The sequence below is a fragment of the Hyla sarda genome, chromosome 3 (genome assembly GCF_029499605.1).
Source record: "Hyla sarda isolate aHylSar1 chromosome 3, aHylSar1.hap1, whole genome shotgun sequence".
Lineage (NCBI taxonomy): Eukaryota > Metazoa > Chordata > Amphibia > Anura > Hylidae > Hyla > Hyla sarda.
In genome coordinates this window covers 139,319,896-139,341,756 of record NC_079191.1, presented here as the reverse complement: position 1 = coordinate 139,341,756, position 21,861 = coordinate 139,319,896, and the positions used below count along the sequence as shown (strand labels likewise).

General features: G+C 47.7%; 1 protein-coding gene across 1 annotated transcript in view; it reads left to right on the top strand.

Annotated features, from left to right (window-relative positions):
- Positions 1–755: 755 nt before the first annotated feature.
- Positions 756–21,861, top strand: part of SERPINI2 (serpin family I member 2) — a 64,158-nt gene continuing 43,052 nt past the window's right edge. Inside the window, exons 1-2 of the mRNA XM_056565103.1 lie at positions 756–1,052; positions 5,135–5,365. Coding sequence (XP_056421078.1) covers positions 791–1,052; positions 5,135–5,365 — 493 coding nt within the window. The 5' untranslated portion in view covers positions 756–790. The remainder of the gene's footprint in view (positions 1,053–5,134; positions 5,366–21,861) is intronic.

Sequence of the window (21,861 nt, the reverse complement as noted above, 5' to 3'; positions counted from 1 at the left end):
TACAGCAAGAATATACTTCAGGACACATTCACATGACAATAAGTAAATCTTGTTTGTGCACCGAATGCCTCTGACGTTTAAACAGGGGTCGCCCTCGAAATTGGAAAGGGATATACTAGAAAGCATTGTATTATTCTTCATCCTTTTTTCGTTCCACATTTTACCAATATTTCCACATAGTGAAACTCAAAGGAAATACACTAACAATCCTCAGAATGATTTTGTGTACTATAAAAAAAGTTTCCAGATAGCAATGTCAACAAACATAGCCTGACATTTAAGAAATTAATCATGGGCCTGACAGATTAAACATGCTATAGCAGCTCCCTCTACGTTTCAGAGACATTTACTTTTCTTGTCGGGGGAAATGCTGAGCTGTTTTACAAGTAAGTACTTTATAAGACACCAATAAGTAGCAGAGATGAGGTAAGAAAAAAAAAACTGCAAAAGCAAAGTCTAAAACTTTCATTATCCTTCAATAACTGTCCATGAAATTCATGTAAAAGATAATGGGCTCATTATTTACTTGTATAATGTAGAATCAAATTTACAATGGAAATGCATAATGTAAAAAGATAACGTCATTGTGTATTTGTAAGAACTAAAACCTGGCACAATAATCGAGAAATATTACATTTAAATTCAGGCCTGGATAGCAGGTAGCTTTATATGAATTGAGTAAATTGCTTGGAGACAGTAAAAGACAATAGCAATCTAGTTATGCCCTTTGTTTTTGTCTTACATAGTTTCCATTTCAGGACCCAGAAGGGTACTTGAGGATTGTATTACAATGAGAAGAACCTTCACGCTGCTGTTTGTTGTGACTCTGGCTGGAGTTTGTATAACTAGCGTGGCTCCAAGGCTCTGGGGAGATACCATTACTGAATTTGCTATGGATCTACACCGGGCCATGCGCTCAGTTGACACAGAAGAGAACATTATTTTTTCCCCACTTGGCGCTACATTGATTCTAGGAATGATAAAACTGGGAGCAAAAGGAACAGCATCGCATCAAATAAAGGAAGTTCTGAAACTGCAGGGAAATCAAGAAAGTGAGTCTCCATTTTATTAATCCCAGACCTGTAGTTTATACATGGATTTTGGTAGCTAATCAATGCTTCTTTATACTGTCAGCAAATGGGGTTTGCCCTGTCTAAAGCCAATAATGTTAATGTATCAGTGGACTTTTTCCGAGCACAGAACTCCGGAGAGATAAGAAAGATGAGCTTGTAACTGAAACCTATTTGTTTTGCAATCATGTTTGGACAGATTATCAATCATAGGTGAATACATTCAAAAATTGGATGGAGAAATGGTCTTTATGGGACTGACTGCGCTCTCCATTCACAGCACGCTCGCGGCAGTGTGCTGACTTTTAGACTTTATCAAGTTTCTTTTTTAACACTGAACAATGTAAATTGTTTTTCTCACCACATAACTTACACTAAATAGTAACACAGTGCACAATGAGTCCTTGTTGTTTAATAGCACTAAGTCCGGAATTTTAGTTTTAGGTGACCTAATTATTGTATCAACTAAAAAAGTAATCTATGCTACTCTTCTCTTTAAAGCGGTACTTCACCCCTAGACATCTTATGATCACCTATCCAAAGGATAGGGGATAAGATGTCTGATTGCGGGGGTCCAGCCTCTGGGACCCCTGCGATTTCCGAGCCGGCACCCAGGCCTTCTACATCACGCCACGCCCCCTCTATTCATGTCTATGGGAGGGGGCGTAACATGAATGGAGTAGACGGCCACCCGAACCCAGCATTCTGTACATAATGTTCAATACAGCGGGGGGCCTGAAGCTCATGGGGGTACCAGCGGCTGAACCCCCCCTTTGGATAGGGGATAAGTTGTCTTGGGGATAAGATTGCTAGAGTCTACACTAGCAATTTATTAGCTTAGAGAAGTGACAATTTATTTCCTGTCAGAGTCAAGGGTAAAGTTCACATCATTTTCCAACCTCATGGCACTCATATTGACATTTTACACTTTATATCTGTCATCTAATGGCAGCCTGTATGGGTGACAGGTTCTTTTTTAAGGGAGTCTATTAGATGGTTATACATAGTGTAACTAAACAAAACACTAAGTAGGGGTTGATTGCCTTAAGTGGCCAGTATATCCATCCTCTATCCATCCCCTTGGTATCCCAAAGCGGAATTTCTCTGCTCGGAAATGCCATAGTGTGCATGGGCCCCTAAGAGTACATTTGTTTATTGATTATGCTCTCTAATTTACACAAAAAAATGTAATCCTGACTCCTGATCACTCTCACATAAACAGAGGACTCAGGAATAAATTGTTACCATATACCACAGATCATCCCCACTGAGTGCAGAAGGATGAAATTCAGCTACCTCACCCCAAAGCCAGTCTTATGTGTTTGGTATTGGTTACCCTTTTTTACTATTTATCACAGTTCAGACAGTTTAGGAGTTTTCCTAGGGTAAATGAGTTTTCACAGTAACCTTAGTTATATGCAGGTCTAGTGAGCTATGCCATACTTCTGAGATTTGTGTTTGATTAATCTGCCGTCTTCTTAGCCTTTCCAGTCCCAGTTTATAATGGTAATTGCCTTAAAGTGTAACTTAGCTTTCAAACAACTTGTGAACTGCCATAAAGACATTTTACAAGTGGTTATGAGGGTCCGAATTCTGGGACTACCACAGATCACTAGAATGAATAGACAGAAATGCTCTTTTGATCTCTGCTTTCCCTATTTGTCTTCAAAAGACAAGTAGAATAAGCAGGCACCTGTACTGTACTACATTGTAGATAAGCAATATCAAAATTTGCAGGGGAGAGATCAAACAGCGTGTGTTCCTTTGTTTCTTTTTAGCTTTATTCGGAAAGTTGAGTACGGTGTCCAGATGCTGTGAATGTCCAGTTACCCAGAGCAACCGATCAGATCGCTTCTTCCATTTTTCACAGGTCTTCTCAGAAATGAAAGAAGCAATCTGATTGGTTGCTATGGACAGCTGGGAAAGTTTTCTTTTGGGCACATGGGCACTGTCTTTAAACAAAAAAAACTTTTTATACAATGTAGATAATAACCTTATATGTATATATTTTTTTTAATATACAGTACAGACCAAAAGTTTGGACACACCTTCTTATTCAGAGTTTTCTTTATTTTCATGACTATGAAAATTGTAGATTCACACTGAAGGCATCAAAACTATGAATTAACACATGTGGAATTATATACATAACAAAAAATTGTGAAAATATGTTATATTCTTAGCCTTTTGCTTTGATTACTGCTTTGCACACTCTTGGCATTCTTTTGATGAGCTTCAAGAGGTAGTCACCTGAAATGGTCTTCCAACAGTGTGGAAGGAGTTCCCAGAGATGCTTAGCACTTGTTGGCCCTTTTTGCCTTCACTCTGCAGTCCAGCTCACCCCAAACAATCTCGATTGGGTTCAGGTCCGGTGACTGTGGAGGCCAGGTCATCTGGCACAGCACCCCATCACTCTCCTTTTTGGTCAAATAGCCCTTGCACAGCCTGGAGGTGTGTTTGAGGTCATTGTCCTGTTGAAAAATAAATGATGATCCAACTAAACGCAAACCGGATAGAATAGCATGCCGCTGCAAGATGCTGTGGTAGCCATGCTGGTTCACTATGCCTTCAATTTTGAATAAATCCCCAACAGTGTCACCAGCAAAGCACCCCCACACCATCACACCTCCTCCTCCACACCAGCACACCTGTGAAGTGAAAACCATTTCAGGTGACTACCTCTTGAATCTCAACAAGAGAATGCCAAGAGTGTGCAAAGCAGTAATCAAAGCAAAAGGTGGCTACTTTGAAGAACCTAGAATATGACATATTTTCAGTTGTTTCACACTTTTTTGTTATGTATATAATTCCACATGTGTTAATTCATAGTTTTGATGCCTTTAATGTGAATCTACAATTTTAATAGTCATGAAAATAAAGAAAACTCTGAATGAGAAGGTGTGTCCAAACTTTTGGTCTGTGCTGTAGATTGATTAAAAAATGTGTATATTATTCAGTGAAAACATGCTGTCCCTGCAGCTATTGCTTGTGTATCTCTTTGCAGAGACAAAATACAGGAAGTGTGGGTGGACAAGCAGGGCTCTGTGCAGTGAGGACAAGCAAGGCTCTGTATACTGAGGATAAGCGGGGCTCTGTACACTGATGACAAGCAGGGCTCTGTACACTGAGGACAAGCAGGGCTCTGTACACTGAGGAACAAGCAGGGCTCTGTACACTGAGAACAAGCAGGGCTCTGTGCACTGAGGACAAGCAGGGCTCTGCACTGAGGACAAGCAGGGCTCTGTATAGTGAGGACAAGCAGGGCTCTGTACACTGAGAACAAGCAGGGCTCTGTACACTGAGGACAAGCAGGGCTCTGTACACTGAGGACAAGCAGGGCTCTGCACTGAGGACAAGCAGTGCTCTGAGCACTGAGGACAAGCAGGGCCCTGTACACTGAGAACAAGCAGGGCTCTGTGCACTGAGGACAAGCAGAGTTCTGTACACTGAGGACAAGCAGGGCTCTGTACACTGAGGACAAGCAGGGCTCTGCACTGAGGACAAGCAGGGCCCTGTACAGTGAGGACAAGCAGGGCTCTGTACACTGAGGACAAGCAGGGCTCTGTACACTGAGGACAAGCAGGGCTCTGTACACTGAGGACAAGCAGGGCTCCGTACACTGAGGACAAGCAGAGCTCTGTGAACTGAGGGCAAGCAGAGCTCTGTGCACTGAGGACAAGCAGGGCTCTGTACACTGAGGACAAGCAGGGCTCTGTACACTGAGGACAAGCAGGGCTCTGTACACTGAAGACAAGCAGGGCTCTGCACTGAGGACAAGCAGGGCCCTGTACAGCGAGAACAAGCAGGGCTCTGTGCACTGAGGACAAGCAGAGCTCTGTGCACTGAGGACAAGCAGGGCTCTGTACATTGAGGACAAGCAGGGCTCTGTACACTGAGGACAAGCAGGGCTCTATACACTGAGGATAAGAAGGGCTCCGTGCACTCCCCCTATATGTCACAATGTAAGGCAAGAATTACCTTCTTGTGTGAAGTTTTACTATAATACATTTTTTATCTTTACTTTGATCAATAAAATCCACTAATACACAACTCATGTTCTGTAGGTGAGGAGTTCTCTGGGCTCCAAAAGCTGCTTGCTGTCATTTCGGAAGAAAATAAAGAATTTACATTTAATCTTGCAAATGCCCTCTACCTTCAAGAAGGCTTCCACGTGAAGGAGCAGTATCTCCATAGCAACAGAGATTTTTTCAAGAGTGAAATAAAGCTGGTGAATTTCCAAGATTTAAAAGCTTCTGCTGAAATAATAAGCGCATGGGTAGAAATGCAAACAAATGGTAATCTATACATTCTGTTCAGATAACAAAAATGTTTAGTTGTCCTTTTGTTCTACTTTGAAATGGAGTTCGCAGTGAAGTGTGTTACAAATAATGCTCAGCATTCATAGACGTAACTTGGAAGTCTTCAGTACTGAGTTACTAGTGCGAGGAGACAGAAATAAACATGTGATATGAAGAAGACTTAGAAATGGAAACAAAAGGGGGGATTTACTAAGCTTTACACTCGTTTTCTGGCGCATTTATCACTTTTCTGTCTTTTACTTTTCTTTCTTTCTTACTTTCTGGCATGCAAGTCATTTTAATTTTTTAGCCTAAAAAGAGGGCAAGAGGGCATCGATGTACTGGACTATCTCCAGCAGCTTTATAGACAATGGCCCAGATTTATCAAGCTGTCTGAGAGAAAAAGTGGAGGGATTTTCCCATAGCTTCCAATCACAGCTCAGCTTTCACTTTACCAGAGCTTGTTAGCTGAGCTGTGATTGGTTGCTGTGGGAAAATCCCTCCACCTTTTCTTTCACACAGTTTGATAAATCTGGGCCAGTGAGCAGAGTACCGGCTCGCATGCGAGACCTGCTGCTCCATTCGGACAAATACTTTGTACCCTGTTCTTGAGATCACAAGGGATCACCTCCCTACCCCCAGTGATCTGACATTTATAAGTGTTGTAACTTGGAATAGCCTTTAAACACCTTATTTATGGGAAATTGCATGTTAATGTGATGATTTTTCTTTGCATTTCCTGCATAAATTTCTTGCCCTGATTGGATTTTCATTTTAACCCCTTAAGGACCAGGCCAATTTTATTTTAGCATTTTCGCTTTTGCCTCCTCGCCTTCTAAAATCCATAACTCTTTTATATTTTCATCTACAGACCCATATAAGGGCTTGTTTTTTTGCATGACAAATTGTACTTTGTAATGAAACCTCTCACTTTACCAAAAAAATTTTTGTGGTCATGGCTCCAAGAGCCTAGAGTGGGACCTGTACAAACTGTATAATACTGACCGTACTTACCGACCTGGAAACAGGAGACCATCTAGAGGACCTAAGAGGGAAAACTAGCGGATGAGGTGTGCCCAATTACCGCGACCGTGGGTATGCCTGATAGAGGGCATACCCTAGTGGGAATTATGAGAAATGAGGGAGGGCTGGGTGGGTGACGCCAACGTAACACACGCCCCCAGATGTGGGAGAGGGGTGATTATATACCCCACGCCACTCCCACAAATAAAGCCAATTAGGCTTAACACTTGTGGTCATGGCTCCAAGAGCCTAGAGTGGGACCTGTACAAACTGTATAATACTGACCGTACTCACCGACCTGGAAACAGGAGACCATCTAGAGGACCTAAGAGGGAAAACTAGCGGATGAGGTGTGCCCAATTACCGCGACCGTGGGTATGCCTGATAGAGGGCAAAGAGTCGGAGGTAGGGTACAACTGAGTTTTATTTGAATTTACAGAGCCAACACTTTAAACACCCCCGCCATCTCGGTGGACGAGTCAGGGACGTAGCGCTCGAAACAGCCAGAATTCCAGCGCCCCAACTTCTTGATGACGTGTGCAGGGGCATTGTGTTTAGACGCTGCAGAGGCTGCTCCGATTCTAAACGAGTGACCTGAAATGCCACTAGGCTCGTGTCCCAGGACTCTGACAAGGGACCGCACGTGTTTGGTGAACTGTGAAGAGGAGAGTGCTGACCCATTGACCGGCAGAAGAGGGCTGTGCGCTGGCTGTCAAGGGAACGTGGAAAGGAGTTGTGTGAGGGCCAGGACCGGACACCATTGGTGAAAAGTGGGGAAATAGCGTATGGTGGCTCCCCATCTACAGGTTTTGGTAGAAGACAGAGTGAGTGCAAACCCTGCCCCGTGCGGTGATAGTTGGCTCAGGAGAAGACCCCATGACCTTCGACCGCAGCATGTGAACTCCCCCGGCCACAAGAATCCGTAGAAGGCCAAGTAGATCGCTGCTTTGATGACAGTGCTGAGTCTGGGACCAAACGGGTGAGTGTCCAGGAGTGAGGACATGGATTGGAAAAGGACGCCAGTGACTGGTGCACGGGAGGGTGGTTTGGGACGTGACAGGACAAGGATGCCTTTGAGTGCAGCCTTAATATGGTTAGTGGACAGTAGAGAAAGTGCGTCGGGATGTGAGAAGGATCCATGGTGTTGTAACCCTGCTAAGTGAAGCTTGATACTGTTGTGGGAGAGGTGAAGAGAAGAATGGCAGAAACCGACATAAGCAAGAGAGGAACGAACCGAAATTGTGGCAGGGAGACCTTGTTTGTGCATGAACGTGGAAAAAGAGGCTAGAGCTGCGTCATACGCCCGTTTGGTGCTGGGTGCAAGGGACTGTCTGATTAAAGAATTAGCCACTGTGATGAAGTCTGTTAGTCCATCTGGAGATACTGTGTTGAAGGAACTGGGACCCCGACGATGTCTGCTTCTGGGTGTACCTGAAAGAACAGCTTCATGTTACCTCGTGACAGAGCGTCAGCTGCTGTGTTTTTAGTACCCTCAATGTGCTCAACACAAAAGTGAAAATTGTGCTGAAGAGCGATCAAGACAAACTTCCTGACAAAACGCATGATATGCGGGGACTTAGAACGCCCTTTCCTTAAGATGTCTACTGTGGCCATGTTATCGCATCTGAAGCGGACAGTGGAGTTGACCCACGAATCACCCCATACGGCAGCGGCTGCTACTATTGGATAGATCTCAAATAAGGCCGAAGTTTCGTGAAAATTCGGGATAAGCAGTATGTCCTGAGGCCAAGGACTGGCCAGCCAGTGTGCGCCATGGAGAGCGGCGAAACCGACGGCTGAGGCGTCAGAAACCACGGAGGGGGATGTTTCCGTGGCTGAGGGGACAAAGAGCGAGATTCCGTTCCAGTTATTCAGGAAGTGACCCCACATGGCCAGGTCTGACATTGCCTCGCTGTCAATTCGAATGACATGCCTCTGCCCGGAAACTGAAGGAAGTAAGTCCAGGAGTCTGGATATGAATGACCTACCTTGCGGAATGATCCTCATCGCAAAGGCCATCATGCCTAGGAGGCTTTGGAGCTCCACCCTGGATACTGTGTGGCACTTTGTAATTTTTTGGATAACCTCACGGATCCTAGCCAGTTTCTCCTGGGGAAGCCTGGCTTGCATTTCCTCTGTGTCTAAGATGATGCCTAGGAAGGTGAGCTGAGTGGACGGGCCTTCGGTCTTATGGGGTGCGATTGGGACCCCAACTTCCTTGAACAGCCTCAGCAGTGACCTGAGATTAGAGGGACTGTGACCAGGGTGTTCCAGCAACAGGAAGTCGTCCAGATAGTGGATAGTGTAGTGACAGTTGGAGACATGTTGTAAGGCCCAGTGTAAGGCCGTGGCTAGTTGATCAAAAAGCCAGGGGCTACTTTTGGCTCCAAAGGTGAGTTTAGTGGCAAAGTAATACTTGCCTGCCCATTTTACACCATGCCACTGCCACAGGTCTTGCTTGATGGGGAGAAGTTTGAAGGCGTCGGTAATGTCAGCTTTGGAGAGCCACGTGCCCCTGCCCAGCTGTAGTATGGCCTGTATGGCTTGATCGATAGTGGAATATTTCATACTGAACTGATCGGAAGGGATCAGTGCATTGATGCTAGGGATGTTAGAAGAGTAAAGCGCGGAGAGGTCATAGATTAACCTTCTTTTATTAGAAAACTTCCCAGTGGCTAGCCCCAACGGACTAACCCTCCAGACAGAAAAAGGGGGTACATCAAAAGGGCCGATCATAAAGCCTTTCAGAAGTTCAGTTTGTATCAATTCTGACACCACCGTGGGTGCAGCGAGTGCTGACTGAAGGTTAAGGCATTCATACGTGCTTTGAGGCTACGTGACCAACCCTGTGTGAAAGCCTTCGCGAAACCCCCCAACTAACCATCTGACCCAGCAGGGATCAGGGTGGCTGGCTAGAATGCGGGCCAGGGCGTCAACCCGCACCACGCCTAGTCACGCCTGGTTGCCTTTTTGAGAACAGATGGAGCTGGGGTGGGCCCGGAAACAGAGAAAACACACATGGAGAAGCTTGCAGTTGCTGTAGGTGCATGCAGAGAGGTTGAAATTGTTACATATCTGAGTCTTGCCCAGAAACCTGACCGGCCTACCTAGCCTGTCTAGAGCAGGAGAGTTCCTCTGACTGGGGCCTATGGAGATATTTTGGCTTCTGTTGGTGCTTGTATCCGCCTGATCTTTGCTCAGGGGGCACCAATTAGTGGTGTGTGCAGTGACCCCGCACCAGCTGCAGGAGGGGGCTTTTAGACCTGCGAAATGCTCGCAGTAAAGTTCAGTGTCAACGGCTCCCCAGTTGGTCGTGTAATTGAATTGCTCGAAAGAAGCAGCTGCCTTAACAGCAAAAGATTTGTGGTACTCGTAGAAAGTGGACCCTCCGTGTTTGTACGCCATTTGTGCGATCTTGTGGAGGTACAAATCAAGTTCCTCCCTGCGACTGGGACTAACTGAGCAAATGACGTCTCTATATAGCCCAAAGGCTATAACAAACTCGTTAATTGTTAGTTTCCTGTTAAGCCTGGCATCTTTGCTTTTGAAGGTGACAGCGAGATCGCCACAGGCAACGGTTTTGGTGTCATTGATGTCCGTGGTGGCTATCAGCAGAAGAGCCAAGTTGACATTCTTGCCCTCCAGAATGTCTTTTTTAATTGCTGCCGGGATAAAGTGTGCGGGTGTAACATTCGGGGGAGGCTGAAGCATACCTGAAGGCGGAGCCTGAGAGGTAGAAGCAACAGGAACAGCGGGGCCTGGGGCTGTGTCCGTGACCCTGGCGCGTTCCATGTCCTCTAGTCTATCCTGTAGCCCGGACACTGATGTGAGCACCTGGCTCATCATGGTGTGGAGCTGCGAAAGTGAAGCACTGGACGCTTGGTCCGATGCTGCTGCCTGCCTCGCCGGCGGGGCCCGGTCTGTGCCCAGCAGGTTGAACAGCTCCCCTTTCTTGGCTGAGGCCGGAAAGGGGGTGCCCCTCCTCCTGAGTTCCTGCATCAGTTTGGGGATTGTCCAGGTACGGTAGGAGGACATGCTACCCCGGTCCGAAGCTCTTGCTGGGGTCTCGGGGACGGAGAGGGTGTCCTCAATGTCAGAGGGTTGCGACATGCTGCGTCGGAACCTGTCCGGGCCAGTAACGGGTGTCGGTAGACAAAGTTGGATGCTAGTGAGAACAGGGATGGTACCTGAACAACTCTGGCTGCTATCTTGTAACACTGACCTGCTGTATCCTGAGTTGTGGGAATAGAGGGAGCCTGAATAGGCACGATCCGGCTCACGGCTGAGGGGATACACAGAGACAGACAACAAATAAGTGAAAATGGGTGGCAGCTGAGTGCCTGACGTGATGAGTGCGTGACGTGGTGGGCTAAAAATGAGTTTCCCCCTATATAATATTTTTTTTTCTTTTGGGGTGTGTCAGATAACGGATGACCCAGTGTTCGTGTGTGTCAAGTTGCGTTGTGCTGAAGCAAGTCAGGAACAACGGGCTACACCAAAGCCCCCACCGACGCGAACGGCCCAGGCTGAACGGGGGTGTCGGCCGCCCGAGGCCCTGGGCCGCGTCAGCGCGTGAAATGTGTTGGCCAAAATGATTGAATGTCGTGCAGAAGTGAGAACTGATGGCTATGTGAGAAGAAGTGAAATCAGTATATGCGTTTTTTTTTTTTTGTTTTGTTTTTTGTTTTTTTTTTATATACCTCGAGCTGAAAGCTGAGAGGCGAAGCCACTTGTGGGGCTTAGGAACGACAGTGGAACCTGAAGGGTAAGACAAATACTAGAGTCCTTAATGATGAGGGACAGCATGTGCCTGGCCATAGGGCTGGTTCCCCCCTTTTTTTTTTTTTTTTTTTTTTTTTTTTTTTTGAGAAGGAAGGGGGGGGGGGGGGGGGCAGGTGTGACATGGTGGCCGAACCTGGGTGATGCCGATGCTCACGGCCCGACAGCCCAGACCCCGGGCGCCTCCCCCCCCCCGCGGCACCCGACCATGCATAAGCACGCCGGGAGCTAGCAGGAAAGGGGGGAGAGCGCCCGGACCCGACTGTGGGATGGCACCCTGCGAACGTCCCGGCCGGCCCCCATGACAGGGATGGTGTGGCTCCGGGGAGTGGCGCCGCCCCCCTCAACGGCGGGGCCCCGCCCCCGCAGCCCGTGTCGCCGCAGAGCTGGGTGCAGGAACGGAGCCCCCCCGTGTCGAAGCGGCGCCGGGTGATGACGCGGGACGCCGGGACGCGAAGCCCCGCCCCCCCCGGCCGCCTCGCGGCGTCGGCCGGAGCGGGGAGCGGGCCCCGGGCCCGGCGAGCACGCGTACTCTCGCCCTCTGTATTGTGGGAAGGAGTGACCGGAAGCGACGCCGACCGCCGGGGCGAATGGGGACCCCGCCCCCCGCAGCCCCGCGCCGCAATCTGGAGCGTGGGACGGGATCCCCGAGCCCGGCAGCAGGCGCAACTCCACTCCCTCGGGACCGGGAACCGGGCGGGCCAGGTGAGCGGTGGGGGAACACGGGAAGGGGAAAACATGCAAGAAAAAGACGGGGTACAAAAAACCTGGGGGAGCGCGAGGAGGCAAGCGACCCAGCTGGGGGTGAGCCTGCTCCGGCACTACGAACCCGGGCTGAACAACATAGAGCCACACTGGCACTTACCTAACCAACCTCTGCGAGGACGGGGGATAGAACCGTTACACACTACCAACGACACTCCAGGGGGGGGACGTATGCACTAACACGGTAGACTACTAGAGAACTACCGCCAACGTAACACACGCCCCCAGATGTGGGAGAGGGGTGATTATATACCCCACGCCACTCCCACAAATAAAGCCAATTAGGCTTAACACATGGCAAACCCAAAGAAATTTAAATGAAAACTATAATTCCCTTACGTCCTAACCAGCAGCACAAGTGGGGGGTGTTCTGCCCCTGTGAAGCTGGCAGGACGGTGGAATTTTTAATTACGCCCAAGTAATTAAAGACTTAATTAGACCCCCATATAAGGCCTCCTCCCTTAGGCCTCATTGCTTTTTTTCTGTCCTGTGCAGGACATCAGGACGGTGCAGGCTCTGGTTTTTTAGCAGAGCCTGCATGGAGTTTTCCCTTCCCCCTCTTTTATGTGGAGAAGGGTTTGTTTTCTTCTCAGGATTGCAGCTTGCTGCCCCTTCTTTTCTGTCAGCCTGGGCGGCGGTTTTTTTGGCGCTGCCCCAGCTGAGTTTTTTCAGACTCTGTATCTATGACCCGGGACTTCGGTCCGGGGTCGTAGATACAGTTTATTTTCTTTGTTCAGGCGGCGCTGAGCGCCACCCTCTATGGTTCAGGGATCCTCCGATCCCTCTGCTACTCGGGCATTCCACCCTTACCTTTCCAGCAGCGCCGCTGTCTCGCTCCGGTCCTCTGCTGTGTGCGGAGCCGCGGACTGGAAGTGCGTCATCTGACGACTTCCGGTCCGGCATCGGAGCCTTCTGGCGCAATGAGCGCTAGTTTTAACTATTATTTTAACTTAATATGTTAGTTACCTGCCCCTTCCAAGGTAAGGAAGGGGCTCAGAGCAAAAATGTTTTATTTTAGATCGTTTTTTAGATTTCGATCTGATAGGTGCTCTGACTTCCTGGAGGGGCGGGGCTTATTTTAAAATTGCCAGCCTCTCCCCTATTTAAGGCAGTACTGGCCTTCATTTGGCCTCTTGCTGCCTTTCTAGCTTGACTACACTTGTGTGGTTCCTGCTATTCTTGGGTTTTGTAAAAGAGCTTGTCTATTTTTCAATAGGTACTCTTTTTCCATTTGCGCTGCAATGGTAACAGTTCTGGTGTCTTTTCTAACCTATTGTTTTAATTCCAGAACTATGTCTACTCCTCCGTCGAGTGATACACATGCTGGTAGTCGCAAGTCTGCTTCAAAGAAGCGCCATCTAACTTGCGCTGACTGTGGTACTCCACTGCCTGATTCCTATGAATACAACAGGTGTCCTGGATGTCGTCCACCCGCTAATCCAGCTGAACCTACAGTCTAGGACATGTTCATCTGGATGAAGGAATTCATGGGAAATTCTATCAACGAGATCAAGAATTCCTTTTCCCCTAAGAGGTCTAGGACCGAGTCTGGTCCTACATCTGTCGTGGAGGATTCCGTTATGTCCGTGGGCGATCAGTCGGAACAGTCAGTAGAGGAAGTGATCTCTCCGCCTCTTTTTCCTGTGGAAAAGACGCAGAGATTGCTTAGATCCATCCGATCAAGGGATCAGGATGTTGATCAAGGGGAAGCCTCTACATCCACCTCTAGAGGACCTTTGGTTTTCAAAGTGGATGATCCACTTAGGAAACTGATGAAAGCCGAGTGGAAGCACCCAGACAAGTCTGCTGTTGTTACCCGGAGGTTCAAGCTGATGTTTCCTCTATCAGAAGCTGAGTCGGAATCCTTGATGCCACCGCCAAAAGTGGATATGGCTGTTAACAAGCTGTCCAAGAGGGTTCTAGTTCCTGCAGATGATGGCAGTAACCTCCAGGACCCCCTTGACAGGAAAGTGGACTCCCTTCTAAGACGCAACTATTCGGCGGCCTCAGCATCTGCCTCGGTGGCTGTCGCTTCAAGTGAGGTTGCAGACTTTGTCAAAGAACGCGTACAACGCATTCAGTCTGAAATTGAAAGTAATGTTGCTAGGGAGGATATTCTGGACAGCTTCAAAACGCTACTTCTCAGGGTAGACTTCTTATGCGAATCATCCCAACAGCACCTCAAACTTGCTGCCAAGTCCATGGCGCTCTCATCCGCAAGCAGGCGCCCCCTGTGGTTGCGGCCCTGGGTAGCTGATAATACCTCAAATTTCAACCTCTGTGGGATGCACTTTGAGCCTAATTGGCTCTTTGGGTCTGAGTTAGACCGAATCATGGAGGGTTTTGCGGATAAAAAGGTAAATGTCTACCTGTACAGTCCTTTCGGGGCAAGGGTAGATCCAGGGGGGGGGGGGGGGAAGTTCCAGGGCCCTTCCAGATCCCAGAGACTCCAGTCTACTCAAAAGCGTGGTGGAGGACGCGGCCGAGGTAAAGACCGTAAGGCCGAGCTATGACTCTCCTCTAAGGTCCACCAACGTTTCCCCTCTCCCTTTCCCTCGGGAAGTTCAGGTAGAGAAGCTATCTACCAATCCCCCTCCGGTCGGAGGACGTTTAAGTTTGTTTCTGTCAACCTGGATGCAAGAAATCCAGGATCCTTGGGTTCTGGATGTCATTCAGTCGGGGTACAAAATAGATTTAATCTCCCCTCCTCCAAGGAAATTTGTTTTAACAAAGCTACTTCCTCAGCCAAAACAGGCTATTCTAGAGGACTCTGTCCTACAGTACGTGGGGAAACATGCACTAGAAGAAGTTCCCCCCGACCAAAGAGGGTCAGGGGTGTATTCCCCAATATTTCTGGTGCCGAAACCATCGGGCGACTGGCGTATGATCATAGATCTTCGCTTTTTGAACCGTTTCATAAGGAAAAGGCGGTTCAGGATGGAAACCATTCGCTCAGTAGTCAGTATCCTGGACCCTCAAGATCTCATGGTTACCATCGACTTGAAGGATGCTTACCTGCATGTTCCTATTTTTCCTGCTCACAGGAAATATTTGAGGGTTGCTGTCACCATAAACGGTATGGTAAAGCATTTCCAGTTCGCTGTTCTGCCTTTCGGCATCACTTCAGCCCCCCACACCTTTACAAAGGTGGTGGCTCCAGTGGTCTCTGCTCTCAGACTAAAAGGTCTAGAGATCATTCCTTGTCTAGACGACTGGCTTCTAAAAGCCGCTACTCTAGACGTTCTACAGTCTCATCTTCATCTGGCTCTAGATTTTCTCCAGCGCTTGGGCTGGCTTATAAATTGGGAGAAATCAGAGATCAACCCGTCCACCTCAAGAAAGTTTCTGGGGTTTGTCCTGAACTCCTCTCAGATTACTCTATCCCTCACTCCAGAAAGAAAAGATCAAGTCATAAGAGCTGACGAGTTTTTGATGGTCCCTCGCAAGGTTCCCATCAGAACTCTAATGAAGATGATGGGTCATATGTCAGCGTCTGCAGAGGCAGTCCCCTGGGCCCTATGGCACCTCCGGCCTCTCCAAGATCAAGTCTTGAAGGTCTGGAATCGCAACCCCAGAGGGTTGGACAAAAAGTGCAACCTGTCGACCGAAGTCCGTGCATCTCTCAGATGGTGGACGAATCTGACAGATGGGAAGTCCTTGATTCAACCTCAGTGGATCACTTTAACCACGGACGCCTTCCTTCTGGGCTGGGGAGCCCATCTGGACGAGAATCCAGTACAGGGTACTTGGAACCCTCAGGAGAGACTTCTCTCCTCCAACATGAGAGAACTGAGAGCAGTTCGTCTAGCTCTTCTCCATTTCGCACCCCTTATTCTAGGGAAAGCGATAAGAATTCGGTCAGACAACACCACTGTGGAGGCTTACATTAACAGACAGGGTGGCACAAAGTCCCAAGTGCTCCTCAAGGAGACCGGACTAATTCTTTCTTGGGCAGAGCTCAATCTAACCCACCTTTCTGCAGTCCACATCAAGGGGGATCTCAACATAGTGGCAGATCGTCTAAGTCGCGGGCTTCCGGTCCAAGGGGAATGGTCCCTGAACGAAGACATCTTCAAGAAGATAACCCTAAGGTGGGGTATGTCAGAAATAGATCTCATGGCAACTCGTCTGAACGCCAAGGTGAACAAGTTTTGCTCTTTTTACAAAGAGGACAATCCAGTGGCGATAGACGCTCTGTCCATTCCATGGAGGTTCAGGCTGGCCTACATATTCCCTCCACTTTCCATGATACCAAGGGTATTGATGAAAGTCAGGCAAGACCAGACCTCAGTGATTGCCATCTTACCATTCTGGCCCAAGAGGTCCTGGTTCACCCAACTCATGAGGATGAGTCAGGGGTGTTATTGGAGGCTTCCCCACGTGCAGAACCTTGTGTCTCACAACACAGGCTCCTGCCTAGATCTGAGGAGACTCAATCTGACAGCCTGGAGATTGACAGGACCCTACTAAGTAGTGGGCTTCCTGCGGAGGTCTTGAGAACTATTGCACACTCTAGAGCAGAGTCTACAAACAAGGTCTATTCTAGGATAAAGAAGATTTTCCTTCGATGGTGTGCTACGAAAGAGGTAGTAACCTCAGATCCTCCTCTTTCTGCAATTTTACGTTTCCTTCAGGATGGCCTTGACAAGGGTCTTAGCCCATCCACTTCGAGGGTTCAAGTTTCAGCGCTCTCTGCCTTTTTAGGCAGATCTTTATCACAAGAATCCGTAATCAGAAGATTCCTTAAGGGAGCTGAAAGACCTAAACCCACAGTTCTCAGACCCATTCCAAAATGGGATTTGACTATTGTTCTTAAGGGGTTATGCTCACACCCCTTTGAACCTCTGGAAGAAGTCGACTTTAGGTATTTGTCCCTTAAAGTCACCTTCTTATTGGCCATAACCTCAGCCAAAAGGATTGGCGAGCTTCAGGCCCTTTCGGCTTTCGAGCCTTATACGCTTTTTCTCCAGGATAGAGTCCTGTTGAGATTTTTGCCCACCTTTGTTCCTAAGGTCCCGACGTTCTCCAACATCAATCAAGCTATATCCCTTCCAGTTCTGTGTCCTAATCCATCCTCTCCCGAGGAAGCTGCTGACCATTCTCTGGACATTTCAAGAATCCTCAGAATTTACATCTCAAGAACTGGAGAATTTAGAAGATCGGAGCACCTTCTTGTTTCCTTTTCTGGGAAGAACAAAGGTCTTAAAGCCTCTAAACCCTCTCTGAGTAGATGGATTAAAGAGGCAATCCGGGAGGCTTTTGTAGCCCAGGAGTTAGCTCCTCCTGCCTTTGTCACTGCCCATTCCACTAGGGCAGTCTCCACTTCCTTTGCAGAAAGAAAAGCTGTTCCTCTAGAACAAGTCTGCGCTGCTGCCTCCTGGAGCACGCATAATACATTTATTAGTCATTACAGGGTTAATGCCAAACGATCGGAAGAGTTGGCCTTCGAGCAATCAATCCTAAGTGCCACTCTGCCGTAGTTCCTCCCTATTTGTGTTGTTACTTGCTAAGTCCCCACTTGTGCTGCTGGTTAGGACGTAAGGGAAGCGTTAATTTTTTACGTAAATTTGTTTTCCCTTAGTCCTAACAGCAGCACACAAATTTTCCCGCCCAAATTGTTTTGTTTTACTTGTTATTAAGCAATGTGGCCTAAGGGAGGAGGCCTTATATGGGGGTCTAATTAAGTCTTTAATTACTTGGGCGGAATTAAAAATTCCACCGTCCTGCTAGCTTCACAGGGGCAAAACCCCCCCCCCCCACTTGTGCTGCTGTTAGGACTAAGGGAAAACAAATTTACGTTAAAAATTAACGCTTTTGCACATTTTGGAGGGTTTCGTTTTCACACTGTACACTTTACGGTAAAAATGACATGTTCTTTATTCTGTGGGTCAATATGACTAAAATGATACCCATGGCTAAATAAATTTCTATTTTTGTACAGATTAAAAAAAATTCCCATTTTTTTTTTGTACAAAATCAGTAATGTAAAATCGCCCTAATTTGACCACCTATAACTTTTTCATTTTTCGTATATGGGGAGGTATGAGGGCTCCTTTTTTGCACCTTCATCTGTACTTTTTATTGATACCACATTTACGTATATAAAACTTTTAGATCACTTTTTATTATTATTTTTTACGTTTACGCCGTTCATTGTACAGGATCATAAACACTATGGCCCAGATTTATCAATGAATGTCTACGGTAGAGCTATTTTCCCACGTTTATTTGGGTGGTAGGTTTGACTAGCGTGCATCTTATTTATCAAGTAGGTGCAGCAGGATGATGAATTTTGTGCAGCTCTGCTGTGGTGGGAAAAGCTCTACCACATACCCTTTTTCTAGACGCTTGTGAGGGAGGGAAGTAGACACTTTCCCGGGTCCTGAATTTGGCAGGTTAGGTGTTCTTACTTTCACAGAGCTGCCGGGACATTTTTAATTGCATTTTAGACGCCACAATCAAATTTGATTTCGGTGTCTAAGGGGTTAAAGCCGGGCATCACCGTGATGTCTGACATTAGTGATGGGTCCTGGTGGCAGATAGCTGCCAGGACCACCTAGCTATGACCCGCGCTCAGCTACTGAGCGAGTGTCATAGAAGGGGAGTGGGACGCTGTCGTCCACAAGAGGTTAAAGGTTGAATTGCGGAAGGTAGAAGGGATTCTCACACCTACTGGTAGGTGGTGTAGCTTTGCACCTAAAAAAGTACCTTTGCACACAAAATAGCGGCTTTTGACAAAAGTCGCAATTGATAAATACGTGACCACTGCATGGTCAAAAAGAAAAAGTTCTACGGGTAGGCAAAAAGAGTAAAACTGTCTATATCAAAAGGTGCATAAAAGTCTCAAAATATGCTGCTTGCGCCTTAACTGCGCCAAAACATAGACAAAAAAAATGCTCTAAAAGCAATGATAAATCTCCCCCTATATTTTGATAGTTTGGACATTTACGCACGCGATACCAAATATGTTTTTTTTTTTAAATTACGCTTTTTGGGGGTAAAATGAGAAAAAGGGACACTTTTCGTTTTTATTGGGGGAGGGGATTTTTTCCATTTTTTTTTTTTTTTTTTTTTTTTTTTAATTTTTCTACTTTTTTTTTTATACACTTTTTATGTCCCCATAGGGGACTATCAATAGCAATCAGTTGATTGCTAATACTGATCAGTTTAATCGGCATCTTCTGCTCTGGTCTGCTCAATCTCAGACCAGAGCAGGAGATGCCGGGAGACGGTTGGAAGCAGGTGAGGGGACCTCCAGGCGCCATTACAGATGATCGGATCGGATCTATTTTAACATGCGCATTGCCGCAGAAGCCGTGATCTGTATTGATCTGAGGGGTTAATGGTGGACATCCGTTCAATCGCGGATGTCGTCCATTACCGGCGGGTCCCCGGCAGTGTATGACGCAAACACCACTCCAATGCTCGCGGTCATACACAGGACGTAAATGCACATCCTGGTGCGGTAGGTTGTACATTTACGTCCATGGTCGTTAAAAGGGTACTCGGGTGGAAAACTTTTTTTTTTTTAAATCAACTGGTGCCAGAAAGTTAAACAATTTGTAAATGACTTCTATTAAAATCTTAATCCTTCCATTACTTATTGGCTGCTGAATACTACAGAGGAATTTTTATTTTTTTTGGAACACAGAGCTCCCTGCTGACATCACGAGCACAGTGCTCTCTGCTGACATCTCTGTCCATTTTAAGAACTGTCCAGAGTAGGAGAGAATCCCCATAGCAAACATATTTTACTCTGGACAGTTCCTTAAATGGACAGAGAGGTCAGCATAGAGCACTGTACTCGTGATGTCAGCAGAGAGCACTGTGTTCCAAAAAGAAAATAATTTCCTCTGTAGTATTCAGCAGCTAATAATTACTGGAAGGATTAAGATTTTTTAATAGAAGTTACAAATCTAAAGCAGAGAAGGTAGTCAGCACCACTCCACCTGTGGGGTTACGAGGTTCAGAGGCTGGATTCTGTACGGCAGTCAGCGGGTGTACAGCAGACTATCCCGTGCTTGTGAGTAACAGAAGAGTCTGTATAATATCCAATAGGGAACAAATAACGCGGCACATACGGAAACTTCATGCATCCTGCAGCTTTCTTGCTCGGAGCGGGTACACTGAGATGCACAAACCAACAGACAGCGCAGTTGTTTCGCGTCATTATGACACTTTATAAAGGTTAGTTAGGGTGGAGGGCGGTACCTTCCATTAACCCCTTGTGCAACTTACAAAAATATTATAACAGTGCTATATACAAAAATCGTGAAGAATTACAAACAATGAATATAATTTATATATATCAAATTGCACAAACGACAACAGAACACATATACCCAGCACAATTCCAACTTCACAGAAAAGCAGACAGATCATTTCTGTCATTCAATCCCAGACAGCCGGTGGCTCCCGTTCGGATTATCCACCTTGCTTCTGCTTGAAGCAACTTGGTATGTCTATCTGGACCATTCTCAGAGATATAAATATGTTGTAATCCCACAAACCGGACTCCCGGTGTGTAACCCTTGTGCACGTCAATCATGTGTGTTATGAAACGGGGGCATCATTTGCCTGTACAGATAGAATAAAAATGTTCACGTATTCTATGGAATAATGGTCGAATAGTTTTACCTATGTAAAAAAAAAAACACAATAGCATAAACAATAAAATCAGATCTACATGTTATGAATTCTCTCACCACATGATTGACAGGGCCGAGGCGGACACAGCGGGATGTATCTGTCACGATTCCGGCTGGCAGGTAGTGGATCCTCTGTGTCAGCGAGGGATTGGCGTGGACCGTGCTAGTGGACCGGTTCTAAGAGGCTACTGGTTTTCACCAGAGCCCGCCGCAAAGCGGGATGGTCTTGCTGCGGCAGTAGCAACCAGGTCGTATCCACTAGCAACGGCTCTACCTCGCTGACTGCTGAGAAGGCGTGGGACAGAAGGACTAGGCAGAGGCAAGGTCAGACGTAGCAGAAGGTCGGGGGCAGGCGGCAAGGTTCGTAGTCAGGAAGGGTAGCAGAAGATCAGGTACACAGGCTTTGGACAACACTAAACGCTTTCACTGGCACAAGGCAACAAGATCCGGCAAGGGAGTGCAAGGGAGGAGACTAGATATATCCAGGGAACAGGTGGGAACCAATTAAGCTAATTGGGCCAGGCACCAATCATTGGTGCACTGGCCCTTTAAGTCTCAGAGAGCTGGCGCGCGCGCGCCCTAGAGAGCGGAGCCGCGCGCGCCAGCACAAGACAGCAGGGGACCGGGACGGGTAAGTGACCTGGGATGCGATTCGCGAGCGGGCGCGTCCCGCTGTGCGAATCGCATCCCCAACGGCCATGACAGTGCGGCGCTCCCGGTCAGCGGGACCGACCGGAGCGCTGCAGGGAGAAAGACGCCGTGAGCGCTCCGGGGAGGAGCGGGGACCCGGAGCGCGAGGCGTAACAGTACCCCCCCCCTTAGGTCTCCCCTTCTCTTTGTCCAGTAACTGCCTCCCCTGGGATGAGGACACCGGGAAAGAATGGAGGGTTTCCTCAATGGCAGGCAGTACAACAGGAGTGGGAATGGGGAGGGAGGGCAGAGGGCGAGACCTGGCACGGGGCAGTGTGACACCAGGACGGGGGCCATGGGGTGGCACAGAGGCTTGCCTGACGGGACTGGGAGGGGGGGAGAGGCACTTCCTGTGGCAGGCAGAGTCCCAGTTCCTGATCTCCCCGGTGGTCCAATCAATGGTGGGGGAATGAAGCCGGAGCCAAGGCAGACCGAGGAGAACCTCAGAGGTACAGTTGGGGAGAATGAAAAATTCAATCCTCTCAAGGTGGGGTCCAATAGACATGAGGAGGGGCTCAGTGCGGTAACGCACGGTGCAGTCCAATCTGGCTCCGTTGACCGCGGAAATGTAGAGCGGCTTGACGAGAC